At 49.8% G+C, this 26,962-nt stretch overlaps 1 protein-coding gene across 4 annotated transcripts in view; it reads right to left on the bottom strand.

Annotated features, from left to right (window-relative positions):
• Window positions 1–217: 217 nt before the first annotated feature.
• Window positions 218–26,962, bottom strand: part of syne1b (spectrin repeat containing, nuclear envelope 1b) — a 59,184-nt gene continuing 32,439 nt past the window's right edge. For all 4 annotated transcript variants that reach the window (XM_049741229.1, XM_049741230.1, XM_049741228.2 and 1 more), the window contains 56 exons: window positions 26,766–26,909; window positions 26,552–26,707; window positions 26,072–26,212; window positions 25,563–25,676; window positions 25,340–25,501; window positions 25,025–25,228; window positions 24,702–24,869; window positions 23,872–24,075; window positions 23,653–23,784; window positions 23,478–23,578; window positions 23,246–23,399; window positions 23,044–23,157; window positions 22,796–22,954; window positions 22,435–22,644; window positions 22,089–22,190; window positions 21,911–22,030; window positions 21,645–21,845; window positions 21,345–21,518; window positions 21,144–21,275; window positions 20,823–21,019; window positions 20,567–20,699; window positions 20,321–20,503; window positions 20,028–20,177; window positions 19,777–19,953; window positions 19,541–19,696; window positions 19,321–19,476; window positions 19,083–19,253; window positions 18,883–19,016; window positions 18,593–18,797; window positions 18,308–18,490; window positions 18,088–18,234; window positions 17,868–18,022; window positions 17,604–17,751; window positions 17,422–17,516; window positions 16,539–16,773; window positions 16,262–16,456; window positions 16,058–16,183; window positions 15,830–15,985; window positions 8,071–8,229; window positions 7,671–7,837; window positions 7,239–7,589; window positions 7,015–7,165; window positions 6,675–6,857; window positions 6,389–6,526; window positions 6,057–6,248; window positions 5,520–5,865; window positions 5,126–5,194; window positions 4,355–4,446; window positions 4,078–4,204; window positions 3,791–4,002; window positions 3,505–3,705; window positions 3,313–3,441; window positions 2,983–3,195; window positions 2,760–2,855; window positions 1,925–1,983; window positions 218–926 (listed from right to left, as the gene is read on the bottom strand). In XM_049741229.1, the coding sequence (XP_049597186.1) occupies window positions 686–926; window positions 1,925–1,983; window positions 2,760–2,855; window positions 2,983–3,195; window positions 3,313–3,441; window positions 3,505–3,705; window positions 3,791–4,002; window positions 4,078–4,204; window positions 4,355–4,446; window positions 5,126–5,194; window positions 5,520–5,865; window positions 6,057–6,248; window positions 6,389–6,526; window positions 6,675–6,857; window positions 7,015–7,165; window positions 7,239–7,589; window positions 7,671–7,837; window positions 8,071–8,229; window positions 15,830–15,985; window positions 16,058–16,183; window positions 16,262–16,456; window positions 16,539–16,773; window positions 17,422–17,516; window positions 17,604–17,751; window positions 17,868–18,022; window positions 18,088–18,234; window positions 18,308–18,490; window positions 18,593–18,797; window positions 18,883–19,016; window positions 19,083–19,253; window positions 19,321–19,476; window positions 19,541–19,696; window positions 19,777–19,953; window positions 20,028–20,177; window positions 20,321–20,503; window positions 20,567–20,699; window positions 20,823–21,019; window positions 21,144–21,275; window positions 21,345–21,518; window positions 21,645–21,845; window positions 21,911–22,030; window positions 22,089–22,190; window positions 22,435–22,644; window positions 22,796–22,954; window positions 23,044–23,157; window positions 23,246–23,399; window positions 23,478–23,578; window positions 23,653–23,784; window positions 23,872–24,075; window positions 24,702–24,869; window positions 25,025–25,228; window positions 25,340–25,501; window positions 25,563–25,676; window positions 26,072–26,212; window positions 26,552–26,707; window positions 26,766–26,909 (9,120 nt within the window). In that variant the 3' untranslated portion in view covers window positions 218–685. The remainder of the gene's footprint in view (window positions 927–1,924; window positions 1,984–2,759; window positions 2,856–2,982; window positions 3,196–3,312; window positions 3,442–3,504; window positions 3,706–3,790; window positions 4,003–4,077; window positions 4,205–4,354; window positions 4,447–5,125; window positions 5,195–5,519; window positions 5,866–6,056; window positions 6,249–6,388; window positions 6,527–6,674; window positions 6,858–7,014; window positions 7,166–7,238; window positions 7,590–7,670; window positions 7,838–8,070; window positions 8,230–15,829; window positions 15,986–16,057; window positions 16,184–16,261; window positions 16,457–16,538; window positions 16,774–17,421; window positions 17,517–17,603; window positions 17,752–17,867; window positions 18,023–18,087; window positions 18,235–18,307; window positions 18,491–18,592; window positions 18,798–18,882; window positions 19,017–19,082; window positions 19,254–19,320; window positions 19,477–19,540; window positions 19,697–19,776; window positions 19,954–20,027; window positions 20,178–20,320; window positions 20,504–20,566; window positions 20,700–20,822; window positions 21,020–21,143; window positions 21,276–21,344; window positions 21,519–21,644; window positions 21,846–21,910; window positions 22,031–22,088; window positions 22,191–22,434; window positions 22,645–22,795; window positions 22,955–23,043; window positions 23,158–23,245; window positions 23,400–23,477; window positions 23,579–23,652; window positions 23,785–23,871; window positions 24,076–24,701; window positions 24,870–25,024; window positions 25,229–25,339; window positions 25,502–25,562; window positions 25,677–26,071; window positions 26,213–26,551; window positions 26,708–26,765; window positions 26,910–26,962) is intronic.

Here is a 26,962-nt window from a genome sequence, read left to right as displayed (position 1 = left end):
AAAATTCTCTCCCTGTCCGCAAATGTTTTTGGAATGTATAGATATTTGTTAATAAATGGATAAATAAAAAATCTAAATATATTGGTAGAAATCATGATACCAATGATACCTTCTTATTTTTTTAGTAACATAAAATTCTCTCCCTCTCCACCTCTCTCCTACCTGCTTAGAGGAATAAATTCAACATGGGTAAAACAAAAACAAAAAAACACAGATGTCAAAATAGAGATTTGGCATTTATTGTTTCTGATGCTCGTGTATACATTTGTCATAAACATTATATACAGTACACATACACACGTGATCATCCTCACCTTGTTACACATCTGACACTGGATAAGCATACAAAAAATACAATAGTTTCTATCTGGCTCCACATTACTTTATATGTTGAAAAAATAAAACGACAAACGTCGTCCTGACGATGACTCTTCTTAAAAAATAATCTCGGTGCGTACGGTTAAAAATTGGAGGTGGGGATGTGGAACTGCATGCGAGGGGAAAAAATACGCATTGCAATGTGTTAGCATTACTAAGTTATAGTGATGAGAAAAAAAATCACAGCCTGTTTTGGCCATTTGTGAGAAATTTACGCAGCAATCAGGTCTCTCTAAAGGGTTTCGTGGTGCGTTTCTTCGTTTTGGCGACAGCTGTTGCTTTTTGTTTTTTTTTGCAGATGCACTTTCTAGACAGGCGGAGGCCCGTTGGTGTAGCTCAGCATGGGGTAGAAGGAGTGGGCCAAGTTGTTGGAATGGGCGCAGTAGTCGGCCTCGGACAAGGGCAGCAGGAAGGCCACCAGCACCAGCACCAGCAGCGCCAGCTGGAGGGGCAGCGCCACCCGCAGGACACGGTGTACGAAGCAGGTGCCCCACCGTGCCGGCGGCACTTCAGAAGGGCAGGAAGCGGACCCAGCGACGCTGCGACACCTGCCAGACAGCAAATAATGAAGTCAGAAATAGACTCGCAACATCTGGGGGGGAAAAAAAACCTCACTAATTACAATATAGAAGTGCTGATGTAAAATAAAGAAGGTCATAGTATATTATCAACACATTCACATGTAAATTAAAACCAATATTTTTAATGAAATACACTTTTGTGGGTGTGTGTGTGTTAAGAGAGAAGTTTGGGAAAGGTGGACTCAGACAACATCATTCCACCAACAGGGACAAGCTGACACAATCGTAGATGGTCTGTTTTTCCACCAAGTGCTCACGAATATGCAGCAAAACTCTAAAATCTTACCAAATATATGACCCCAAAAAAATTCATCTTCAGACAGCAGTTTCACCAATCGACATGAATTCATCCACGGAACCATGTGACAAATGACAGCGCATAATGTGCAATAACAATACAAGCTTTCGACCCAGAAAATGGCTAGACTTTGGAGTTTTGCGAGTAAAACCAACACCCAAAAAGCAGGCTTCAAAAGGGACAACAACGATGGCTCCTCACAAATTGCAAGCAGTGATGATTGAAAGGGGTGAGGTGGGTGCAGAGGTGCTGACATAGCAAGAGAAGAAGAAACTGCAGACTTTTGTGTCGTTCATTGCAGACGGCTGTTTAGAGAGAAAGAAGGGGAAGTGCGCCCACTAGTGGCGAGGGGGGGGGCGTTGTGGTTAGCTATTGACAAACACTTGGGGGCGGATCCAGTGGTTGGGTTGTTAAGCAGTGGAAATTCCTAACAAACCAGGAAAGGAGGGCTTCCGCCGGTCAGTCGGCCTACGCAAGAGCGTCTAGACTCGCAGAAGATGATGGAATTCACTATCACGACCACCCGATTTAAAATAAAAACGTTTTCTTTACAATAGCCGCACGGGAAACGGTCCAATTTCATTTTGCTGGAAAATATAATTCAATGACTACAAATGTGCGACTTCCATCATCTTGCAAGTGCGCTAGCAAGCAACAGAACCAGTACCTGTGCCGTGGACCGCTCAAGGGGCCTCCGCGCTCTGACACGCTACATTTGCCCCGCTGCTGTTTGCAATGAACGGGTCGGTAGAGGGGGTGGGGGGGGGATGGAGGGAGGGAGGTATAAAAGAAAAGAAAAGTTTTCAGTCCAGGCATATCAAGATGGAAGCCACCCATGACATCACGTCGCCACCCTGAAGTACAAATGACATCACGGTGAAAAGGTCCAAGCATTTCACCAGCTCACAAATGGTGCGAAACTGCAAACTACTGTGAACTAAAAGCAAACGATCCAAACTGGAGGGAGGCAGAGTTCCGAGGAAGGCTTAATGGGAAAGAGGCTCCACGCACTTTCAGGCAGAAAAGGAAAAATAAAAGCTCAGGTGGCTCTCGGGCTGGCTCTGCTGCACACGTCAGAAGTGCGTGGAAAGTTTGGGAAGTGAAAAGGAGAAAAAAGTGGAGATGCAGAAGTAAGTAAGTAAGGAAGGAAGGAAGAGAGGAAGGAAGGAAGGAAGGAAGGAAGGACAGATCTCGGCATGGGAGGGGTGAATTGTTGACTTTGTTGGGGTGCATGTTGTGAGCCCCTTTCACACTGCCCATCTTCTGATTTTAGAGGGAAATGAATGAATTTTGGAGCAAAGCCGGGACTGACACTCTATTCTCAATTTTTACATACAGCAATACCAAAAGAAGACATTTAAAATGCACCCTGAAAATGACAGTTTAGTAAACACGCGCCTCTGTTAAATTTCCGCTTCCCAAATTTCTGGTCAACAATTCTATCAGCGGAGATTCTTGAAGGGCTACAGCAAAAGAAGGAGGCAGGGAGGCGTATATGTTACCGATCGCCGCCGACTCGGAGTGCTCCTTCCGGAGGCGGGGCTGAGCGACCCGGATCCTGTATCCAAATCGTCTGCAGACGACCACGACGAAAGATCCTGTGCAGAAAAAAAAACAAGACCAACAGGCTCAAGTTCAAAAGCTTGAGGGAGTAAAATAAACTCAAGCGCCAAGAGAAAGCGCCCACGACACGGTTTGGGGCTGACTGGCGAGGATCGGGTGTACCTGCTGACTGCTGGTCAGGTCCAGGATGCGGGCCAGCTCCCTGAGGTCTCGGGTGACCTCCTTGAGCAGCAGCTTGAGGCGGTTGCCGATGACATGGACCTTCTCCTTAGCCTCCAGGCAGTCGCCGCTCTGCGAGGTGACCAGCAACTGCAGCGCCATGTCCTGCAGCGAGGCCACCTTGCGCTGCGAGTCCAGCAGCTCCTGGCGGATTTGCTGCAACCGCAAGTCAGAGGTCCAATTAAGCCGCTCGCAAGGCTGCCATTTTGTGACTCTTGACCCACACAAAGCCTCAGCGGTCCAATTAAAAAAAGAGAAGCTGTGCGTGCGTACCGTGAGTGCTTTATGGTGCTCTTGCAAAGTGTCGCTGTCCTGCACGGGGTCGATGGGGACCACTTGGTTACGTCGACGGTCGATATTTTCCAACCACAGCAGCAGACCGTGACTCATCTCGTGGAAGTCCTGTTTGAGGCATTTCATCAAGTTCTTCCTCCCAGCCCAACTTGTACCCTTCTCTGGACATACTTGACACTGCATGAGGGCTCCCTGCAGCGAAGACCTCCAGCGGTCCAAGGCAGCGGCCAGCTCGTCCCAAGAGTTGTTCATGTCCTTGAGTTTGGCCTGCAGCTCCTTGGATTCGTCTGTGTCCGAGTGCACAAAGTCGGCGTTGCACAGGTTGATGGACAGCACGATGCCCTTGCGTTTGTCCCAAGCTCGCTGAAGCTCCTGGACACGCGCCGACAGACCCACTTAAGCCCACTTATTTTTTGTTTTTACATTTGGGGACCTTTGAGGACGAGCAGGAACACACCTTGAGCTTCTTGATGCGAAACTGGATGGTCTGGATGTCGGTGCTAAGGTCAAGGCCACGCTGGCGCTCCAGCTCGTCGCCAGCCTCCTGCAACCACGTCCGGATGTTGTCGAGGTCCGAGTTGAGCTGCTGCCACTGCTGCTGGTTCTGCTTGCCGCGGATCTCCTTGCTGAGGTCCTGAGCTTGCAGTAGCTCCCAGCGTTCGATCACCCCTGGCACGAGCAGAACGTTGAGATCCCCGAGCTTGTCTTTCATGACACAAAGGAGTCCATCCCGGCAGGGCTCACCGGACGTTTGCGACTCGGAGCCGCCGGGGTTGGCCAGTCCAGACGCCACGTCCTCTTCCTCTTTTAACTGGCAGCCCACCCTCTTCACTGCGTCGATGTTGCCGCGACATTCGCCCAGCAGTCGCATCTAAGTATCAATTATTTTGATATTTCATATAAGTCTTTGTATCATTTTATTGAGATGCTTAGTAATTTCTTACAATATATTGATTATTATTGCTGTATGTTGCAAAGTAATTAAAAATGAGCTAAAGGGATGCGGTAGAGGCAAACTTACATATCCCATGTAGGAGGCATCCAGGTCGACGGCAGCGTACGTGCGGCTGCGGCTGCTGTCGGCAAGCGGCGGGTCAGACGACGACGCCTCCCCTGCGGACACGCACCGTGTTCACACACACACGCATGAACATTGAGAGTTCACGTGGTGTTTGGTGTCACCGGGATCCACGGCAAAAAAACTCGTCCGGGCGGGGGTGATGCGAGTAGGAAACCTTGAGCACCACCCGCCTCAGTACGGGCGAAAGCCCGATGCTACCCTAACAGCGTTCCACCACACGACATGCAAAGAGGATTTATAGACCTTTTCAGAGTGATAGTAAACAAAAGGTGCCAGGGTACTTCCGGGTGGCAGAAAGAGGATTGACGAGCGCTGACTTGAACTGAGCAAAAAAAACAAACAAAAAACCTTCAATGCTCACGTCGAATTTCCACCACATCGATTTTGGCCTGTCATTCTGTCTCCTTTTAGCGCTGATGAAGAAGGCTAAAATCTTTTGAGCTTTGGCCACCCGTGACGTCCCAGTGAAAAGGTCTACAGCCACACAGCACCGAGCAAAGTGAGAAGGAAGGGGCTCCATTTCTCTTAAGTCACTTTTTTTTTCATCAATTGAAGGGATCAAAAGAAATGGAATGGAGCCCCAGTGTTAGAAAAGTGTTGCTATCGGTTACCAAAAGTGGAAATGAAACACAAATCCAAAAGTGGTGAAAGCTCTAAGGCCCGCAGGTGGTGCTGAGTTTAGCATGCTAGCTTTGTTAGCACGTTGCCTACCAGCGGAGCACCTCAGTATTTTCTCTGTTAGTTTAACAAAGGCCTCCGGGCTCTCTGGGATCACTACATCTGGAAGACACATTGTCAAGCACACACACGTTCAGCACCCGGCCATTTTACACGACTAACATTTTGTTGGGTGCCTCAGTACGACATGTGATACTTGACTTTTTGAGGCCTCCACATCATCAGTGAGATTTTTTTGAGCGTGTTGAAAAGCCAGATATTAATACATCTGCTGCACAAATAATCCACTAGAGGACAGTAATTTATTGACCAGACCTCTTTCCAGTGAGGCTGAAAGATGGCTGAGATGCGGCGCAGGGGTGTTCGCTCATAATAAAAAAAAAAAAAAAAGGAAATCTGATAATTATAAATCATATGAGGTGCTGACCTGACAAGGCGGAGGCAGGCGGCCGCAGGAAGTCTCCCTCCTCAATCTGCTGCTCCCGGAGGGCCCGACTGGCGCTCTCCAGGCCGCGGCTCAGGTCGTAGTCGTGGTCCCACTCCAGCGGGATGGAGTCCACGCTGGCCGGCGTGTCCCGGCCCGAGCGCTCCGTCCGCAGCTGCGCTGCCAGCGAGGCCGCTGAGCGTCCCGACGAGGGCAGCGGCGACAGGAAGCCGTCGCCCAGGCGCTCGCTCCATGGCGGCAGGCCCGACAGATCGCCTGACAAGTCGGCGGCCTCGTCCAGCTCCAGCTCGCGGTCCGAAAGAGACGCTTCTGTGTCGTCCTCGGCCAGCTGCAGGACAATTGCAATGGACCCGTGAGGACTACACACTGAAGAGCAACCACACATAAATATTTATACTGAATGGTAATTGCCAATAGAGAGGGTCCAAGATGGCGGCAGAGTACTACTATTTTCTAACTGAAGCTCCTCGGCTCCCTTCAACATACATACATACATCCTGGGACTGTTTAAGGTCTTACGGGCAGTCGTATGAGCTTCTTGTAGTATCTCTCGACCCGTCCGAAGACCTCCTGGCAGTAGCGCTGCAGCTCCTCCAGTTCCTCCTCGATGACGGCGGCGTCCAGCGGCTCGCTCTTCTCAATCAGTGCCCCGCCCTGGTGGAAGATGCCCTCGATCTTGGCCGTGGTCAGTGAGATCTCCTGCTGGAAGGACTGCGGGACCAGAAAAAGCCTCACTAACCGTGTACAAACAAAGTGCGCGTTATTTCTCCAATATTTGTATGTACAGTCTTTTGTTATCCATCCGTCTGATTTTTCAATCAACATTGAATTGCTGCTCTGCAGCCACTCACCCGGAGCTGTTTGATCTTGGCTTGGATGTCACACTCAGAGAAGTGCTCGATGTTCGTGAGCTGCAGGTCCATCTCGGTCAGCCACACCAGGATGCCATCCCTGGCCGTCTCAAACTCCTCCCTCTGACTGATGAAGTGCTGCACAAGTAAAGGAAAAACGCTCCTTGTCAGTCAGAATACAAACTCAGTTGCAAGAAGCAGGTCAGCCTTTTGGAATGAGTGAGGACTGCTTTGCTGACTCAGGGCCTGGATAGAAGCCGCGTGAGCCAGTGGTCATGGTCCCCACCTTGAGCCGGCGGAGGATGGCCGCTACTCTCTTCTGCAGGTTGTCCCAGCGCTGATTGGTGCTGTGCGCCATCTCCTTCAGGCCGCCGCAAGCATCGGTGCGGTTTTCTCTGGCCAGCCGGCGGTACTGCTTGTTCAGCAATTCCAGCTGCGTCAGGTTTTCGTGGACCTGACGCTGGAAAGTCTGCGGACATGCGGCGAGACAAACCGCAAAGGTCTCTTCTCCTTAAAGTGCGACTGAGGTATATACTGAGGCTTTGTTTTTCTTGTAAAAAATCTTGATTGATTAAAATGACATAATGATATGTCTTGTAAATACTCCTTTATCATAAATTGTGCACCTCAAATTTCTTGAGTTCCTCCTTGGCTTCGGTGTACAAAACACCCGAGGAGTTGGGTAACGCGGCCATCTCCTCAGAGGCGGCCAGCCACTCCTCAAAGCGGGTCACGTCCTCCAGGAATTTCTGCCACAAGCGCCACGTTTCCTCAATCCTGCAAACCGACGTGCACTTTGGTTAATTATCAGAGGTGATCAGCGAGCAAAGAGTCAAAGACAAAGTCCTACTTGAGCCTCCTTTCCATGGAGGAGGCGCAGATGCTCCTCCATCGGCGGTCCAGACTGCGCGTGGCCTGCTGGATGGAGTTGCACTCGGCGTCGGTGGCGCAGGCGTCACAGTCGTGTAGCAGAACCTCGCACAGGTTCAGCAACGACGCCACGCCGGTGCTGTGTTTCTCGATGTCGCTCTGAAGCTCCTGCTGTAGGTCGAGCCTCCGCTGAATGTCTTGGAAGTCGCAGGAGTCATAAGCGATGGGCTGGGATAGCTCGGTCTCGATGTGGGCCAGCCAGGTACGCAGGCTGCTCATGTTCTTGTCCAACTGCTGCACTGCCACCAGGGTTTCCCTCAGCTTCTTCACCCTGACAACAGCAAACGCGCCGGAGATTGAAAATGGAGCTGGTGGATTCGTCGAGTTGAAAGTGTCTTGTCGGTCGCCTCACCTAGCGCCGATTAGGTCCAGGAGGTGCTGCCAGCGGTCGTTGACTTTGGTGAGCTTGTGTTGGATTTCGGCGGCCTTGCTCGGGTGGCTGGCCCGGGCCAGGCGCTCTCCCAGCTGGTGGAGTTGCAGCTTGTTCTCCTCGGCCACGGAGATCTCCTCCTGGTAGTCCTGACAACAACACACCACAGACATTACAATTTGGTAACTTGTGCTGAACGTAAGCCAAAAATCAAACATAAAACAAACACAAATGGGACGGAATTCTGGGGAAACAACTTGAATGAAAACAGCAGGGGCTCCAAAATTTAACCTTGTGGAATAGGACCATAAGACGGTGCTGTAGTGGAACTCAGAGCAACCAAAACTAACACCAAAAAAAAGTCCTAATGTGCGCTCCTTACCTTCCGCAGCCGCTCGATCATCTCTTCGATGCTGACGTCTCCATTTTGCGACACCTTGCTCTCCATGCTGGTGAGCCACTCGCACAGCTCCTTGTACTTGTCATGAAAGGCACTCCACTCGTTCAGCTTGTCGGCCACCTGCTGCCCGCGCAAGTTTAGCTGCCAAGATAGAAAGACATTGGCCAACTAAGTCAAGCGAGGCGCTGAGAGTAGCACTGGGTGGTTTTGTGTGTTTCCTGTCTCTCTGTTGTGAAGCACAAACAGGATGCAGTGCACAATCTTTCAGTGCAGCTGTTTCATCAACTTTGCAAATAGGAAATAGACTTTTTAAACAAAAAAATAGTTCTTAGTCAATTCAGATCGATCCAAAATATTCAGCCCATCCAGAATTTCTTGGGAACTATTATCCATACTCCAATTATAATCACATTTCCAAAACTGCACACTTCAAAATTCCCTTATTTCGCAAGAAAATTCCCACATTAAAAAAAACACCTTCACAAAATCTTAATTTCAAAATTCCTACATTTGATAACAAAATTCTCAACTTAAAAACTATCTGACACATTAATCTACATCTTCCATATTCCTTGATCACTTTAGACCAGGGGTGCCCAATACGCCGATCGCGATCGACCGGTCGATCGCCTAGCCACTACTGGTCGATCGCGTGACATTAAAATGTTTTGGGGGTTTTTTCGCACTTGACGCGTGCGCAAACAACGGCGCTAACAACACAACACTAACGCTCGCGAGTTCCCTCCAATTGTCAGATCCCTGTTTTTTCTCTTAAACTTAAGAAAGGGTATAAAAAGGGCAGCTGGACATAGTAAAAAGATTTTTAAAAAAAGTATCACTTTCATAGGACTTTTTTTTCACGTTGACATATATATATATATATATATATATATATATATATATATATATATATATATATATATATATATATATATATATATATATATACCGTAATTTCCGGACTATAAGCCGCGACTTTTTCCCAAAATTTTGAACCCTGCGGCTTATAGTCAGGTGTGGCTTATATAAGATTTTTTTCCTGATTTTTGTGATGGCTTGATCACTTTTACTCATAACACTATTATATACAGTAAAAGCTACAAAACAAACTGACAAATAACTCGTTTTCAAATCAGACGAGTACCGTAATTTCCGGACTATAAGCCGCGACTTTTTCCCAAAATTTTGAACCCTGCGGCTTATAGTCAGGTGTGGCTTATATAAGATTTTTTTCGTGATTTTTGTGATGGCTTGATCACTTTTACTCATAACACTATTATATACAGTAAAAGCTACAAAACAAACTGACAAATAACTCGTTTTCAAATCAGACGAGTAAAAACTGGTCAAATATTAAAAAAAAAAGATATTAAAAGAAGACAATTTGCAATTCTAGTAATGACACACGAATTTGATGCACAATTTGTCTTCGCGGGCTACATAGAATGATGTGGCGGGCCATATCTGGCCCCCGGGCTTTGAGTTTGACACCTGTGCTCTAAACCCTTTCTCTTACTCTGCCATGTGACTCAGAGATTACACAAAGCAGTGGCGCTGTTTGGACCATCTGCATTGTATTAAAACCCAATCAATCAGCATTTAAATTCAATTCTTCTGACATTTTGCTCACCAAAAACAAGTTGTAATGAATGTGAACTTTTAATGCATTTTATTCAGAAGGTTACTTTGAACCTTAAATGGCGGCGCGGCGTACTTATGGATTTTTACGGCCTCCGGCCTCCAGGGGGCGCTCTAGCAGGAAGCAAGAGCGAGACAGGCGAAGAAGAGATAATGCGCCGAAGAAGACGCGATAGTTTGTGTTAACAACATTTTGCGCATCACGCACAACACGATCAAGACGGACATTACTGAAAGGAAGCTTTTATACACAAACCGTCATTATGGGGGACAAAAGAAATGCATATGATGCCGCTTTTAAGCCAAAGCCAGTCGATGTTGATGACATTGTTGTGTGTCTACTCTGGAGTGTATTTATGGATTTTTACATCCTCCAGGGGGCGCTCTAGCAGGAAGCAAGAGCGAGACAGACGAAGAAGAGATAATGCGCCGAAGAAGACGTGCTAGTTTGTGTTTTGATCACCTCGCGCATCACGCACACACCCACAATAGCACTCACACAAAGAAGAGACAGAACGAGATCAAGACGGACATTACTGAAAGGAAACTTTTATACACAAACCGTCATTATGGGGGACAAAAGAAATGCATATGATGCCGCTTTTAAGCTATACGTGTCGCTCGCTAGTTTAATGTAATTTAGCGCTTCGTGCATGAATAAGATTAGCATGAACAGACCCTCATCACACTCGAAGAAATGCATAAAAGCGACGACGAAAGAGAGTCGTCACCTTATCGTGGTGGAGGGGTTTACGTACCCCTATGATCCTAGGAGCCATGTTGTCGGGGGCTTCATGCCCCCGGTAGGGTCACCCATGGCAAACGGGTCCTAGGTGAGGGGTCAGACAAAGCACGGCTCACCCAAGCCCCTTATGACGAAAAACACAAATGGACTTTGTTTTCCCTCGCCCGGACGCGGGTCACCGGGGTCTCCCTCTGGAGCCAGGCCTGGAGGCGGGGCTCGAACACGAGCGTCTGGTGGCCGGGCCTTCGGCCATGGGGCCCGGCCGGGCATAGCCCGAAATGGAAACGTGGGTCCCCCTTCCCATGGGCTCACCACCTGTGGGAGGGGCCGAAGGGGTCGGGTGCAATGTGAGCTGGGCGGCAGCCAAAGGCAGGGACCTTGGCGGTCTGATCCCCAGCTGCAGAAGCTGGCTCTTGGGACATGGAATGTCACCTCTCTGGCTGGAAAGGAGCCCGAGCTGGTGTGCGAGGCAGAAAAATTCCGACTACATATAGTCGGACTAGCCTCCACGCACAGTTTGGGTTCCGATACAAGCCCTTTCAAGAGGGGCTGGACTCTCTTCCACTCTGGAGTTGCCCACGGTGAGAGGCGTCGAGCAGGTGTGGGTAGACTTATTGCCCCCCGGCTGGGCGCCTGCACATTGGGGTTCACCCCGGTGAACGAGAGGGTAGCCTCCCTCCGCCTTCGGGTGGGGGGACGGGTCCTGACTGTTGTTTGTGTCTATGCATCAAACGGCAGCTCAGAGTACCCACCCTTCTTGGGGTCCCTGGAGGAAGTGCTGGAGAGCGCTCCTTCTGGGGACTCCATCGTTCTACTGGGTGACTTCAATGCTCACGTGGGCCATGACAGTGAGACCTGGAAGGGCGTGATTGGGAGGAACGGCCCACCCGATCTGAACCCGAGCGGTGTTCTATTGTTGGACTTCTGTGCTCGACACGGATTTTCAATAATGAACACCATGTTCAAGCATAAGGGTGTCCATGTGTGCACTTGGCACCAGGACACCCTAGGCCGCAGTTCGATGATCGACTTTGTAGTCGTGTCATCGGATTTGCGGCCGCATGTTTTGGACACTCAGGTGAAGAGAGGGGCGGAGCTGTCAACTGATCACCACCTGGTGGTGGGTTGGCTCCGATGGTGGGGGAAGATGCCGGTCCGACCTGGCAGACCCAAACGCTCTGTGAGGGTCTGCTGGGAACGTCTGGCAGAATCTCCTGTCAGGAAGAGCTTTAACTCCCACCTCCAGCAGAGCTTTTCCCACGTCCCGGGGGAGGCGGGGAACATTGAGTCTGATTGGACCATGTTCCGCACCACCATTGTTGAGGCGGCCGACCGAAGCTGTGGCCGTAAGGTCGTTGGTGCCTGTCGTGGCGGCAATCCCCGAACCCGCTGGTGGACACCGGCGGTAAGGGATGCTGTCAAGCTGAAGAAGGAGTCCTATCGGGCCGTTTTGGCCTGCGGGACTCCGGAGGCAGCTGACAGGTACCAGATGGCCAAGCGGAACGCGGCTTCGGCGGTTGCTGAGGCAAAAACCCGGGCGTGGGAGGAGTTTGGTGAGGCCATGGAGAATGACTTTCGGACGGCTTCGAGGAAATTCTGGTGCACCATCCAGCGTCTCAGGAGGGGGAAGCAGTGCAACGTCAACACTGTTTACAGTGGGGATGGCGTGCTGCTGACCTCGACTCGGGACGTCGTGAGTCGGTGGGGAGAATACTTCGAAGACCTCCTCAATTCCACCTACACGCCTTCCATTGAGGAAGCATGGCCTGGAGACTTTGAGGCGGATTCTCCAATCTCTGGGGTCGAAGTCACTGAGGTAGTTAAAAAACTCCTCGGTGGCAAGGCCCCGGGGGTGGATGAGATCCGCCCGGAGTTCTTAAAGGCTCTGGATGTTGTGGGGCTGTCATGGCTGACACGCCTCTACAACGTTGCGTGGACATCGGGACAGTGCCTCTGGATTGGCAGACTGGAGTGGTGGTTCCCCTCTTTAAGAAGGGGGACCGGAGGGTGTGTTCCAATTACAGGGGAATCACACTCCTCAGCCTCCCTGGTAAGGTCTATTCAGGGGTGCTGGAGAGGAGGGTTCGTCGGGAGGTCGAACCTCGGATTCAGGAGGAGCAGTGTGGCTTTCATCCTGGCCGTGGAACAGTGGACCAGCTCTACACCCTCGGCAGGATCCTCGAGGGTGCATGGGAGTTCGCCCAACCAGTCCACATGTGTTTTGTGGACTTGGAGAAGGCGTTCGACCGTGTCCCTCGGGAGGTTCTGTGGAGGGTGCTTCGGGAGTACGGTGTGCCGAGCCAACTGATAAGGGCGGTTCGGTCCCTGTATCACCGATGCCAGAGTCTGGTCCGCATTTCCGGCAGTAAGTCGGATTCGTTCCCAGTGAGGGTTGGACTCCGCCAAGGCTGCCCTTTGTCACCGATTCTGTTCATAATTTTTATGGACAGAATTTCTAGGCGCAGCCGAGGCGTTGAGGGGGTCCGGTTTGGGGACCTCAGCATCGCGTCTCTGCTTTTTGCAGATGACGTGGTGCTGTTGGCTTCTTCAGGCCGTGATCTCCAGCTCTCGCTGGAACGGTTCGCAGACGAGTGTGAAGCGGTCGGGATGAGGGTCAGCACCTCCAAATCCGAGTCCATGGTCCTCGATCGGAAAAGGGTGGAATGCCCTCTCCGGATCGGGGATGAGATCCTGCCCCAAGTGGAGGAGTTCAAGTATCTTGGAGTCTTGTTCACGAGTGAGGGGAGGATGGAGCGTGAGGTCGACAGGCGGATCGGTGCAGCGTCGGCAGTAATGCGGACCCTGTACCGGTCCGTTGTGGTGAAGAGAGAGCTGAGCCAAAAGGCAAAGCTCTCAATTTACCGGTCGATTTACGCTCCTACCCTCACCTATGGTCACGAGCTATGGGTCGTGACCGAAAGAACGAGATCTCGGATACAAGCGGCCGAAATGAGTTTTCTCCGCAGGATGTCCGGGCTCTCCCTTAGAGATAGGGTGAGAATCTCGGTGTTGGAATAATTTTAAGTGAAGCTTTGGCCTGCCAGACCTGGAGGCCTCGCCTTTACGAGTTTATCTTTCCTTTTATCTAGGTTCTTCCTTTTTAGTGATAGGGATGTCTTTTGATCCCTGTCAGCCATTTGTATCCTTCCTGTCCTTATGTTGTCTGTGTGTTTTGGTTCCCGTAAGAGGCCTTCACTAACAATGAGCAGGGCTTATTTGCATAGGTGACATGTTCTTTGTTTGATTCACAGGAACTTCATTCCTTTTCATTTAGATGTAGGTTTGGTTCATAGATTGTAGTTTATCAGACCTGTTTTTCTTTGTTAAGGGTTACATACAGTTAGAAGTAGTTGCATAAAAGTTATCCCATATTTACTCAATGTTTGTTTAAGGAACTGCATACCGGTTACCTCACATTTGCTTAATGTGTGTTGAAGTGTTTAGGACAAGTTACTTATTATTATTATGTGTTAATTTACCAAGTAGATAAAGTTAGCAAAGGTCTAGTTGCATTTGTTCCACAGCAAAGCGGCAATCAACGTGCTTCAGGGTATTTGACCACAGTCGAGAACGAGTCAGCCAACTGTGAGGGAAGACAGCTGGGGACGGCCTCTGCGGGGGGTCACGAGCCAACAGCGAAGTGCTAATTCACACCACACTACATTCTTTTGCTAATCAGCGTTGCTACAGACACAATCCCCCCCTCCCTTTAGTGTAGCAACGCCTCTGTAACCAGGGCAACCATAACATTAAAAAGAGGGGCACGTGGAGTAAGGACTCAGAACTGATGGAGGTTGTAACTGAGATTGCTTTCTCTATCGTTCTCCTCGCGAGTAAACCTGTTCTGGTTGTCTTCTCCTCTTCATTCCAGCGAGTGATTTGATGTCTAATCGTATTTAGACCCAACACTCGGTCATCCGGGAGATACTCGGAGTAGAGTCGCTACTCCTCCACGTTGAGAGGAGCCAGATGAGGTGGCTCGGGCATCTTATCCTGGACGCCTCCCTGGAGAGGTGTTCCGGGCATGTCCCACCGGTAGGAGACCCCAGGGACGACCCAGGACGCGCTGGAGAGACTATGTCTCTCAGCTGGCCTGGGAACGCCTTGGGATCCCCCGGGATGAGCTGGATGAAGTGGCTGGGGAGAGGGAAGTCTGGGAGTCCCTCCTAAAGCTGCTGGCCCCGCGACCCGACCCCGGATAAGCGGAAGAAGATGGATGGATGGATGGATGGATGGATGGATGGATGGATGGATGGATGGATGGATGGATGGATGGATGGATGGATGGATGGATGGAAAGAGAGACTGAGAAAGTGTGAGGCGAAGGATATCTAACGCTATTCCAATCGGACACTAAGGAGGAAGACTTCGATGGTTTCAGTGCACAGGAGGAAGATGAAGACGGCTCTTTTTTTACTTTTACTGGTATGTTTTTAACCAGCCCTGTTAGTGCTGTGCTACCGTGTTGCTGCTGTCTTGCTGCTGTGTTACCGCTGCGTCTCAGTGACTTTGCTGTGTTACTTCCGTGTTGCTGCGGTATTACTGCCGCGTCACAGGCAGTGTTTGGAAAGAAATGTTAAGGTATGTTATTAAAGCTTTAAAAAAACTTTCTGTGTCCAGTCTTTCTTTGCTAATAACTCGCGTTCACACTTCCGCGTTGCTGCGGTACTACTGCTGCGTCACAGGCAATGTTTAGAAAGACATGTTCAAGTATGTTATTAAAACGTTAAAAAGGCTTTCTATGTACTGTCTTTCTTTGTAAAAAACTGCGGTTTATAGTCCGGTGCGGCTTATGTAAGAAAAAAACTGAAATATCCCTGAATTTTAGCTGGTGCGGTTTATAGTCCGGAAATTACGGTGTGTGTGTGTGCGTGTGCGCGCGTGTGTGTGTGTGTGTATATATATATATATATATATATATATATATATATATATATATATACACACACACACACACACGCACGCAATATATATATATATATATATATATATATATATATACATACACACACACACACACGCACGCACACACACACACACACACCGTAATTTCCGGACTATAAACCGCACCAGCTAAAATTCAGGGATATTTCAGTTTTTTTTATATATACATATATATATATATATATATATTTAGTTCCATGTGTGATCATTGGACTTCCGAAAATTACGTCATACACACACACATATATATATTTATACATAAAAAATGAATAATTTTTTTAGTGGGTAGATCTTTGTGACTTGGTCATTTCAAAAGTAGCTCGCGAGCTGAAAATGTTTGGGCACCCCTGCTTTAGACCGTTTCAAAGTCCCACGCACGACATTTAAACAACCCAAGTGATGTGCATGCGTCACCTGGTGGCAGATTTCTTCCCACATGCGCTGCAGCAGCTCAATACGCTCCTGCAGCACGCACAGGTCCTCGGCGCTGATGTAGGACGACAGCGACTCCCTCAGGACAGTCAGGTGGGCCAGATCGCCAGTCCAGCCTTCGATGGCGCCCTCCAAGTCCTGATAAATGGCGGAGGCGCCCATGTGACGTACAGTAGGTCCAAACGCAGGAAAGGACCGGATCCGGTGTACCTTGCAGCGCATCTGCTGCGCCTGCAGGTCATCGTGATGATCGGGAAGAGGCTGAGAGAGTTGTTGCTTGAAGGCCCGAAGCTTCTCCAGAGATGCGCCGATGCCTTTGTCACAGCGGTCCCAGTCCTGTTGTCACACAAAGCGAGTTTGCGATATCTGGATTCCATTTCGTAAAGATACTTTAGCAATGAAGGTGTGCTTCACCTTCAACAAGGTGCTGAGTTGCCTCCGCATTTCCTCCAATCGTCCACTGGTCCGCTTCCAGCGCTGCTGGACGTCGGTCAGCTCGGCCTGCAAAGCGGCCTCGGCCCGGCTGTCGGCCGACAGCAGCAGCTGTCTACCGGCCTCCACCGTCAGGATGTAGCTTCCCTGCTGCCGCTGCAGCACCTTTTCCTTCAGCTGCAGACACACGCACACACACAAGACAGAAACTTTAGCGAGGCTGGCCCATATGGACGGCTAAAACTGCTCGGTTCTGGACCTGGAGGGCATCCAGCATGGAGCGAGCTTGCTGCAGAGGAACGGATGTCCCGGGCCGAAGCCCCTCGGCCGGTTGGGAGAGGTCCACGAGCCACTTGCGCAGCTTGTCCAGCATCTCGCGGTAGCGCTGCCACTGGCGCACCAAGCCGTCAATGATGCCGCGCCTCTGCTGGGCGCGCCGCACAACACCCTGCCACTGGTTGCTCAGCAGGGCCAGTTTCAGATTGAACTCATTCCTGCACAATCCAATCCAGGAACAAAACAAAACTATATATATATAGTGATATTTATATATGTGTGTGTGTGTGTGTATATATATATATATATATATATATATATATATATATATATATATATATATATATATATATATATATATATATATATATATATATATATATATATATATATATATATATATATATATTACATACACACACACACACATGCACACACACGCACACACGTATATATACACGTACATACATACATATATATATAGTACATACACACACACACACACAAAACATATATATCACAAATGTCAAACTCAAGGCCCGGGGGCCAGATACAGCCCGCCACGTCATTTTATGTGGCCCGCGAAGACAAATTGTGCATCAAATTCGTGTCTCATTCTAGAATTGCAAATTGTCTTCACTTATAATATCTTTTTTTTTTTTTAAACATTTGATCAGTTTTTACTGATTTGAAAACGAGTTATTTGTCAGTTTGTTTTGTAGCTTTTACTGTATAGAAGATGAGGTGCTCATACATTCAGTCATAATGGCCCTCTGAAAGAAGCTATGACTACAAGGCGGCCCGCGAAAAAAATGAGTTTGACACCCCTGATATATATGGACGGATTTAAAGTCTCTAAAGCCGACCGGTCATCCACTTGGCCCTGTTCCAGCATCCTTTGTCCATCGCAGATGATGGAGTGGAGGATCTGCTGGCGACTAAACATCTCAGCCTGGAATAACTGCAAGACAGCAAACCGTGTCCATGGATAATAATAAAAAAATAAAAATTCCAAACATCCTGAGGGAGTCAGAGAAAGGCTAGGAACCTCGTGCGCCTTCTGCTGCTCCATCAAACTTTGATAGTTTCCGGAGATTTCCACAGCCAGATTCTGCTCCGTTTGGACCAAGAACTCCATCCACGTCTCACACTTTTCCAAGAAGGTCTGCTGCTGAAGCAGGAAGGACTGCAGTTTGCTGGAGGAAAAGAAAAGCCACAAGCCTTGAGCATGAGGCTGGTGGATCTGACAGAGGGCAGGCAGCGCCGCAGTGGGAGTGTCCTCTCAAGGCACAGATGATGATGAACTTCTTACCTAAATCTCTCAGTGGTCTGCGCCGAGGCGGCCGACCAGCTCCTGTTCAAGTTCTGCATACGTTTGATCTCGGAATCGTTGAGCGGGAGCCGATAACCCAGCTCGTTGAGACGCTCCAATTCCGGCGCCAAGCTGCTGAACTTCATCATCAGTCGCTGTTGAAAGACAACGCTTATGTCCTCAAAAGTCGCTGCAAAGATTTTTGTTTTGTTTTGCAAACCTTCAGCTCCTGCATACGCTCTTGGATGAGGTTCAGGTCAGTGGAGCCATTCGGGTCGTGCACCCTCAGAGCCTCCTCCGCTTCCACCACCCAGTCCCCTAAAGCGTCCAGCTGGCAGTTAAAGGTTTCGTAGTCGTGGACGCCGGTCTAGAAGGGTGAGGAGACAAACTCAAAGCTCAGAACACACGTCACGTTGATGCTTGATGCAAAGGTTGTGCACCTGTAGTGTGACGAGTCGCCTGTTGAGTGCTTGCTCCAGCGCCGCCAGCCGCTGAGAAAGTGTCAGGTGGTCCGATTGAATGGCGGAGGCGGCCGAGGTGTCCACCTGCTGCTTCAGCTGATCTCCAAGCTCACGGAGAACCTGCAGGGAGGCCTGGACCGGGACGTGGGAATGGAGAACATCCTGCCAAACAAAACAAAAAAAAATCGTTTAAAGAGGGGTAAAACTCTAGAAACAGACTTGATTTTCACGTCTGGGTTTGGAATGTGTCCAAAGTGCACGTACGCCGCAGTTTTGGATCCAGGCGGACACGTGCTCATCAGCCATGTCCTCGCCGCACGCCACCTTGAGGAGCTGCTCGGCTTTGTCCTCCTGGAGCAGGACGCTGGCGCAGTTCTGCTGGTGAAGGTCCTTGTAGCCTTGCCACAGTTGCTGGAGAGCTTTGCTGCTCCTCAGTCGCTCGGATATCTCCTCCAGGAGGCCGGACCACCTGAGGAGGACATGGAGCGCTTCAAGGAAGGAAGGGCTTGACGTTCATCGGCCAGACGGTGCTCTGGTGAAATCAATGGAGTCACCTTGCGTTGGCGTCCTTGAGGGCGTGCCCGAGGGAATCCGACACTGATGGGTGACACTCTTTCAGCAGCTGCTGGGTGATAGCACCAAACCTCCTCAGACTGCTCTCCTGCTTCTCCAGTTCCTCTCGCAAAGCCTGTAGACGGCACAGCGATGACCGGATCGGATCCAGCCGTCACATCCGAGCAAAGACAAATCATACCTGCAGACTTTGCACTTGCTGCTGGACGGCCTCCAAGGAGCCGGTGAGGAGGCGGAAACGTGAGACGGAATACCGGCCTTCCGTCAAGTAGCCGTTAATCTCTTCTGAAGCGCGTTTGTAAAGACTCCACTGATCCAACACCGACGTCAGGCTGATCTTCAGCTGGCCGATCTGGACATTCTGATCTTAAGTTTGGTTTTCGAGGAAAATAATCAAGACAGGAATGGAAGCAACATACGAGGTGGTCCAGATTGGCCCAGGTGTGGTTGACGCCCTGGAGGGTCTCCATGACGATAGCGCAGGCCTCATCGGTTTTGTTCTGAACAAGAGCGCAGCCCTGCTCTTCAACCCGCTCCAGTTCCTTTTCTTTGTCCCTCATCAGCTCCTCCATTTCCTGAAAAATAGATTTTGGAGTTTTGACCGGCTCTTCAAGAAGGCCGACGACATGTGAGGGCTACCTGGCAGTCCTTGAGCGCATTCTGTACTGACATCAGGTCCTCAATCCTGTGCTTTCTCTTCAGCCGCTCTTCTTGAGTTCCCATCCAGGACTTCAGAGTCTGAACGCTGCTCTCATACTCCAGCCACATCTGCAGCAGGCTCTCCAGGAACTGGATCTGTCAAACAAATGTTCCACCTTCTATTTTTTGTTGTTGTGCCACAGATGCAAGATGACTTTCATTCCCCGCTGCCTCACCCGCTCACTGATGCGACCCTGTAGGATCTGCCACCGCTTGTTCATGATGCCGAGACGCTCGGCAAAGTCGGTTTTGTCGCTGCGCTTGCTCTCCACGTCGTGGCCGCTGAGGTGCAGCACCGACTGGTTGACAAAGTCCACCGTCAACTGCTTGCAGCCTAAATCCACCCTGACGCCCTGAGAAATGGCAAATGTTCTGTTCGAGTCGCCGAGCCATCCTTCTCGCATAGCAAAACCACTTTCAAGGCCACCTTGTATTTCTGCAAGTAGTCCTGGATCACATGTGATCCGACGGCACTCTTGAGGTTTTCTTCATCCTCCTCAATGACATTCTCCATCAGCGATATCCAATTGAACAGCTCCGAGATGGCGTGGCGGGAGGCCAGTTTCTCCATTTGGATCTGAGGAACAAATGGACATCATTTACATACACGTTTAATTTGTCTGTCAGCAAGAACTGAAATGGCAAGAATTTGTTCCGGCCCACTAAAACCTACTCAACCGTTTTCGGCGAGGAGTAAAGTCAAGGTGGAGGGGTAGGTACCTGATGGAGCTTCTCCTGCACCACCGGTATGCGTGTGAACAATTCACTCCACTGATTGTCGATGCGGGCCAGGTCTGAGCGCAGCGCTACCGTGTCCACCTTCTTTAGTCTCAGGAGTTGGTGTCCGTCAGAGAGCACAGAACTCTTCAGGCTGGACTTGGTCTCCGCTTCCTTGGAAAACTCCTGAGATAGAGCGCAATCTTGAGAACGACAGCATGATGATGACGTGATAAGCAGTGACCTCACCAGAAAAGCGGAGAGCTGCTCTCTGACTGTTTCCAACTCCTGCGGGACCAAGAGTGCTTGCGTGTTCCAAAACTCCAGACGCTCCAGGGCAGACTGGAGCCATTCGCTCAGCTCCCCGCACTGTCTCTGATAGCTGGGGAGAAAAACAATGAGACTGAGCATTTTCGATCAGTTCTGTATTTTTATCCATAGCTGTCACGGTTCCGATTCAAGACATTTATTGTGGATCCACAGCGCATCTGATGATGTCCCTAACCTGGTCCAGTGTTTGAGGATGGCCTCCAGACGCTGCAGTTCCTTTGTGACTTTGCCGGTGTTGTCCAGCCAGTGCTCGCCCAGAACCGCCAATTGATTCTCCAACGCGGGACAGCAGACGGACAGCAGGAGACGTTTGCCTTCTGCCAGAACCTGGTGCAGTTTGTGTTGGTGCTCCGTGAGCTTCCCCTTCAGAGCCTGGAAGAGGGACTTGAGTCACATTTTTTGCAAAGGTGGCAAAAGTATTACAACAGATACTTGAGTAAAAAGGCCAAGTAGAGGACTTGGATAAAATGGCAGATTAATTTTCTCCTCATTGTACCTGATACAGTGAAATCCGCTCCATCAGTTTCTCCTCCGTCTCTTCCACTAATGCCACTGCAGGGATACTCTCCTCAACAGCCTCCAACTGGCCATCCAGGCTTTGGTAATCCTGCACCAAGTGATGCCAACTCTGACAAAGAGAATACAGGAAATGGTTTGTCAGCGTTTTTTGTGGGTGAGGGGAGCCTCGTTGTCTTACCTCCAGAATGCCTTCCAGCTCCACACCTTTGCTGTGCGCTTGCTGGAGGACGCTCTGAGCCTGGTTTAAGGTCTCCTCCAGCACCCGCCTCTCTTTGGGAAGCATCAGCCCGCTAATTTTCCCATAGTAGGTCTCAGTTAAAATCATATGTGACTCCAGGCCCTGGAAAAATTCCTACAAGACAACCACAGATTTTGGAGAAGAACAAATGTTGATTTAAACTCAAGATACACAGCTTTTTTTAAACATGTATTTCATTATCCATACACATCATACAAATCATGTAATATAAAGTCTGACCTTGTGTTTGTCCAGGTGACTCTGGACTTCCTCGGCTGAGCTGGCGATGATCCTCTGGTCGGCAGCCATCTTCCCCTTGGCCGTGTCCACCAGGTCGGCAAGGTCCTGCAGGGCCCGCTCGTACTGCAGCTTGAGTGCCACGTTCTGGTTTAGCCCGCTGCGCCGAGTGCCTACGGTGATCATCAGCTCCTCGTAGGCATCCTGACCCCCCCAATAAACAAGACTAGTACTTTGATTTACAAATGCCCCAACTTCGTTCATCTAACCTGAAGCTTCAGTATTTTATCTGTTAATATCTGATCGGCTTGCAATGAAGCTCCTCTGCTTTTCAGTTCTGCAATCTTCTGTTCAAATTCTTTCAGGTTGTCCTCTGTGCTGGCAATGACCTGCATAAAAACGAAAGATGCGTAAAAAAATGAAAAGGGTAAAAACGTTTTGCCGTACCTGGAGCTGCTCTGAGACTGGTCTGTCCATGGCTTCGGCTAGTACTTGCAAGACCTGGCACTTTGACTCCATTAATGCACTCTGGAGATGTTGCAGTTCAGTCTGTGTTCGACAACAAAGCCAAATCATGCAGGACATTGTACAATCAAACAGTCAATTATAAGTTCAAAAAATTGAGAACACAAGAACCATCAGTGTAAAAAGAGATGTGTTTTGTGTTGGTTTGGGGAATTACAAATGTGATGAACAAGCAGGGCCCCAGAACAGAGCCCTGGGGCACACCTTTGGTGCCTGAGGATGGCTGGGAGGTGAATAATTAAAGTTGAATGAACGGATGAATAGCAACCTGGTAGGCTGTGAGTTGGTGAGTCCTAGTCCTCATGTGATCGCAGCTTTGACCCAGAGCAGCGCCCAGAGCTCCCAGTCTCTCTTTCAGGCAGTCCATATTGTCCTCCAGCAAGGCCCGCTCCTCTTGCCTCAAGCCAGATGACGTGGCAAGCAAGGTCTGACTGAGCGCCACGTCCCCTGCCACGCGATGGAGATCCCTCTCCAACGTCTGCAAACCAAACCAGGAACAGTTCAGATCCTGTTTGAGCTCTGATATTGAAGCAAGAATGCTGAATTCCATGAAAGTCTCTCCATAGAGGTTCAGTGACACACAATCACACACATAATATTTCAGGATTTGGCAAGGAAAATGGTTGCACCTCCTGCTTTTCCAGCTGAGCCTCTACGTTATCAGCCAGCAGCAGCGAGTCGGACAAGACCACGTTCTCCACGCCGTCCAGCCAGGAGGAGGTGGATGAGACGGCTGAGTAGAGCTGCTGCTCCATCGTGGACGCCTGCATGGCACTCTCGTCGCCAAGCTGAAAAAGGACAGCAGAGTAAAGTAATAAGTCGCGTGCTTCAAGTCTCCCAACTCTGACTTTTCCAAAACAATAATACAAATTTCAACCTGAGAATGTTCCATTGTTCGCCTGCAACGGTCATAAAGAGCCTTCAGCGTTACGGCGTCAGTTTCAAGTTCTTCTCTCAAAAGCACTGCCGCACACGGAGCACTGGAATAAACCTGCAAAGAAACACAACCAATCTATTCTCTGGCTTTTAAAAACAACTTTTAGTATTTTTGTCTTGCTTTTTGCATGACTCGACTGTACCGTCTGCTTGTGGTCCTGCATCAGGTTCTTTTGCATCAGCTGCACTTTGGTTTTAAGCTCCAGCCGCAGGCTCTCCCACCTTTGCCTCATCTGCTGACGGGCAGCGTCAGCTTCCCGCTCGGCGAGCGCAGCAGCTGAAAACGGCTCGGAAGCGCTGCCAAAAGCACAAACAAATTTCCATTCCCAATGTTCACAGTATTAGCTGAAAACTACTGAGAAGGGCGTTCAGTACGTGGTGCTGCCCGGCGACGCCTGCTGGATGAGGATCTCCTCGCCTCTGCTGGCCACCGACTGAAGCAGCTTCTTCTGCTCCGCGAGCTGCTCCTCCAATTCCTACGCAACGGGGGAGGTAACGACATTTTTTTTCGTCCGAGCGCCGATGCCAACAGCGTGGTTGCGGAACGTACCCTTTGGCTCTGAAGCGTGTCCTGGTGCTGTTGGGAGCGCGTGGTCCGAGCCTGGGCCACCCAGTCCTGAACGCTAGAGCTCTGAGAGAGACTTGAGTCTGACTCGCTGTCCTCCTGCTCTTGCGTGGAGCCCTGCGCACAATTTATTGGCACGTACGGTTTCATGTTTGTGTCTCGTTGGTAGTTTGCGGTTCAAATGCGTTGTCTGAGGAAGCCCACCTGCATGCTGGTATGCTTCTCCTGCAGCATCTTCTGCAGCTCCAGCAAGCCTCCCTTCAGCGTGCGCAACCTCCTGGCCAGCCGCTCGGCCTCAGCCCGGGTCTCAGCACGGGTCTCGGCGCGTCCCCGCAGCAACAGGTTCTCGCTGCGTACGGACAGCACGGAGAGGGCCTGCACCTTCTCCTCAATGTCCAGCAGCATATTCTGCAGCAGCAGGAAGAGGGAGGCCAGCTCAAACATTGTCCATTTCTGTACGGAGCTGCGGCTATTCCCGACCGGGGGGTGGCGAGGGTTTTGCCCTTTGACCCGGGCTCCTCTGCTCCGAGTTCTTCTGCCACATTGGCGCTAATCCCTCACTTCGCGTTGATAAAAGACGAAAGCCACGCGTCGAGTGAGATGAAAACGTGCATTTGTTTTCTCGTTTGTCAGTCCTCCCGGCTCTCGAGGATTTCCCGGAGGCTTTGCCACCAATCCCGGCAACGGGATCTATTCGTGGTCAGACGGCGACTCGTGAGGGACTCTGACATAATCTTCTTAAGAGCACTGCTCGTGCTGCTAAGAAGCAAGGCGAGTCAACCAGCTGGAGGCCTGAGCACGCTTGTTTAGCTACTCACGATAGCAGTGCCCCTCCCACCTCAAAGGTTTTGACTCGGGCCTGCAAACATTGTTTACCAACACACTTTTTTCAAATTCCTGGATTCTAAACAACATTCCCTGACAACAAAACGTGTTTCTGCCTCAAAATTTCACATCAGTGCTTCCAAGCAATGTCGTCTCCTGAAAGGGAAATCATAATAAAACACAGTATGCAAAAAAAAAAAAAATAACACCTGACAATGCGTGAGCTGCCCTTCAGCGTCCGTCTCCTGCGTTTCAAGGATGACGGCGGCAGAACGTTGCGTCCGGGTCAACCACCGGTCCAGTTCGTCCGCTTGGATCTGAAAACCTCGTATAGCCTCATCCAGGCGTTGACCTTCAAGACGATCGATGACGCGTTCCTGCAGTGGACGGGTTCCACATTAACAATATTTTAATTGTCTCAATTGTGTGAAATCTTAGCCTGTCTCTATAAACACAAAGCTATTATTCAGTTGCATGAATGGCAAGTGAAGTGAAATTGGACCATTTCAGGCAACACGTGCTATTCTCTTACCTCCAACAGCTGGCGCTTCCCCGAAGCTTTCATGTGGATGGTGGCCATCCTCTCGGCGAGGACGGCCAGGGACGACTGCATGGCCAGCTGGTCGGCCATATCCGAGTCCACTGCGGAAGCGGCACCTACGTTCAGGTCGTCGCTGAAGCTCATCTGGAGCCCGTCAATGTCCTCCTGCACGCTCTCAATCTCTTGCATCACGCCCTGCAAAGTCATATAAGATGAAACTATATTCGGCGTTCCAGTGTTTTTAGATTAGTCTGTATTTGCCCAAACTGTAGCCAAGGTCATTTATTAAGTCCAAAAATTGCTGACCCGGTGCATTGTCATGTGACTATCTGGACTGGTGTCAGCCTCCAGGGGCTCGCTCAGCTTGGCCTCCAGCGCTTCCATTTTGGACGAGATGGATTGCAGCGAGGCCTGGTAGCGCTGCTGCTTCTCCAGAGCTTCGTACAGACTTCTTTGCTTCTCACTGATCTGTCCGCATAGCAGACATGAAAGTGGCTGCAAAGACGGGACCTTCTGCGAGCGTACCTACCACGTTTTTCAACGTCTCCCACGAGCGCTGCAGGTCATCCAGGTTGGCCACAGACTCAAAGGTTGGGTCGTAGAGTTCTTGGACCGGCGCTCTCTTTAGGGCTCCCCTTCCAGTCTGGGAGGATGCATTCAAAGGATTATGACTTGAGGTTTTTTGTGCCTCTACTCATGAGAGACATGCGTACCAAATTCTAGCTTGTTAGGTGAAACCTGCTTTTAAGCTGATTTTTTTTTTTAAAACAGAGTACTTACTGAGCCACAACGGCCACCCAAAACGAACATGGCAGTCTTCCTATGTCTTTTCAGATATGGCTTCTAGAGACTTTAACGTGGGTCCACTCATGACAGATATTCCCACCAAATTCCATGTTGCTTAGGAGAACTGGCTTTGGCTTTGGCAGAATTTTTTAAAAGATGCTAGCTACTAAGTTTTTACCACACATGACTTTATGAGACTTTTTTTGTGGCTTCACATGGCTATCAAATTTTAAGTCGCTAGGTGAATGTTACCTTAGCAGGAGCAGCATCGCTGTGAGCGAGGGGCGACGGCGAGCGACACGTGGGAGGGGAGGACACGGAGCTGACAGTGCCCTCCTCGCCGGACTCCTCGGTGACGGGAGACAGGAGGGTGTGGCAGCGGCCCGCTGTGATCTGAACGTAGGGCGAGAAACATCACGTAGGGATAATTTGTGTTATTTTTTGTTTCGCTTCATGACTTGGTGTGTCCTCATGGACTTTCTTTGCTGAAATATATTTTGTTATGTAATGAACAATTTGATTTTGATTGGCTTGTTTTCCTGACAAAACAACAGTTTTTTTTTCCATTTGAATAAATTAAACATTCAATGAATTACTCAATCTATCAATGACCTTGGATTGTAATGAGTGTCATTTCGGAAATATTGCTCTTTCCTAGTCAACAACTGAAATATTATTATTATTTTTGTCGACGTATTTTTACGCATCACTGTCGGATTATTCCGATGTTACCGTCACAGTTGTCCTCTCCTCCTCCATCTCGGGCAAGTCCTCGTCGCTGACGGTCAGCAGCAGCGTGGCGTGCTTGGCCTTCACCGCCAACATTTTGCACTTGGAGTTGAGGGAGGCAATCTGCTCCTGGTAGCCTTTGATCTTCTGGGCCAGCTCCTGAGAAGAAGAAGTGGTTGGCGGTTGGATTCAGCCTGACCTTGTTGGGTGGAATTACCTCGTGGTGAAGGATCTGCGCCTGTAGCTCCTGGATGCTGCTGGTAGCGATGGGGCGGTCCTGGATGACGCGGTGCGCTTCCTCGATCAAGCCCTGCAGTTCCTTCACTTCTTGTTCGTACTGCTCGTACTGCACCACTGCCTCCTGGAGATTTTTTTGTAAAAATCGATTTGGATAAAGATAAAGGCACGAGCGAG

This window comes from Syngnathus scovelli, chromosome 14, assembly GCF_024217435.2.
Source record: "Syngnathus scovelli strain Florida chromosome 14, RoL_Ssco_1.2, whole genome shotgun sequence".
NCBI lineage: Eukaryota > Metazoa > Chordata > Actinopteri > Syngnathiformes > Syngnathidae > Syngnathus > Syngnathus scovelli.
This window is presented reverse-complemented; position numbering and strand designations above follow the sequence as displayed.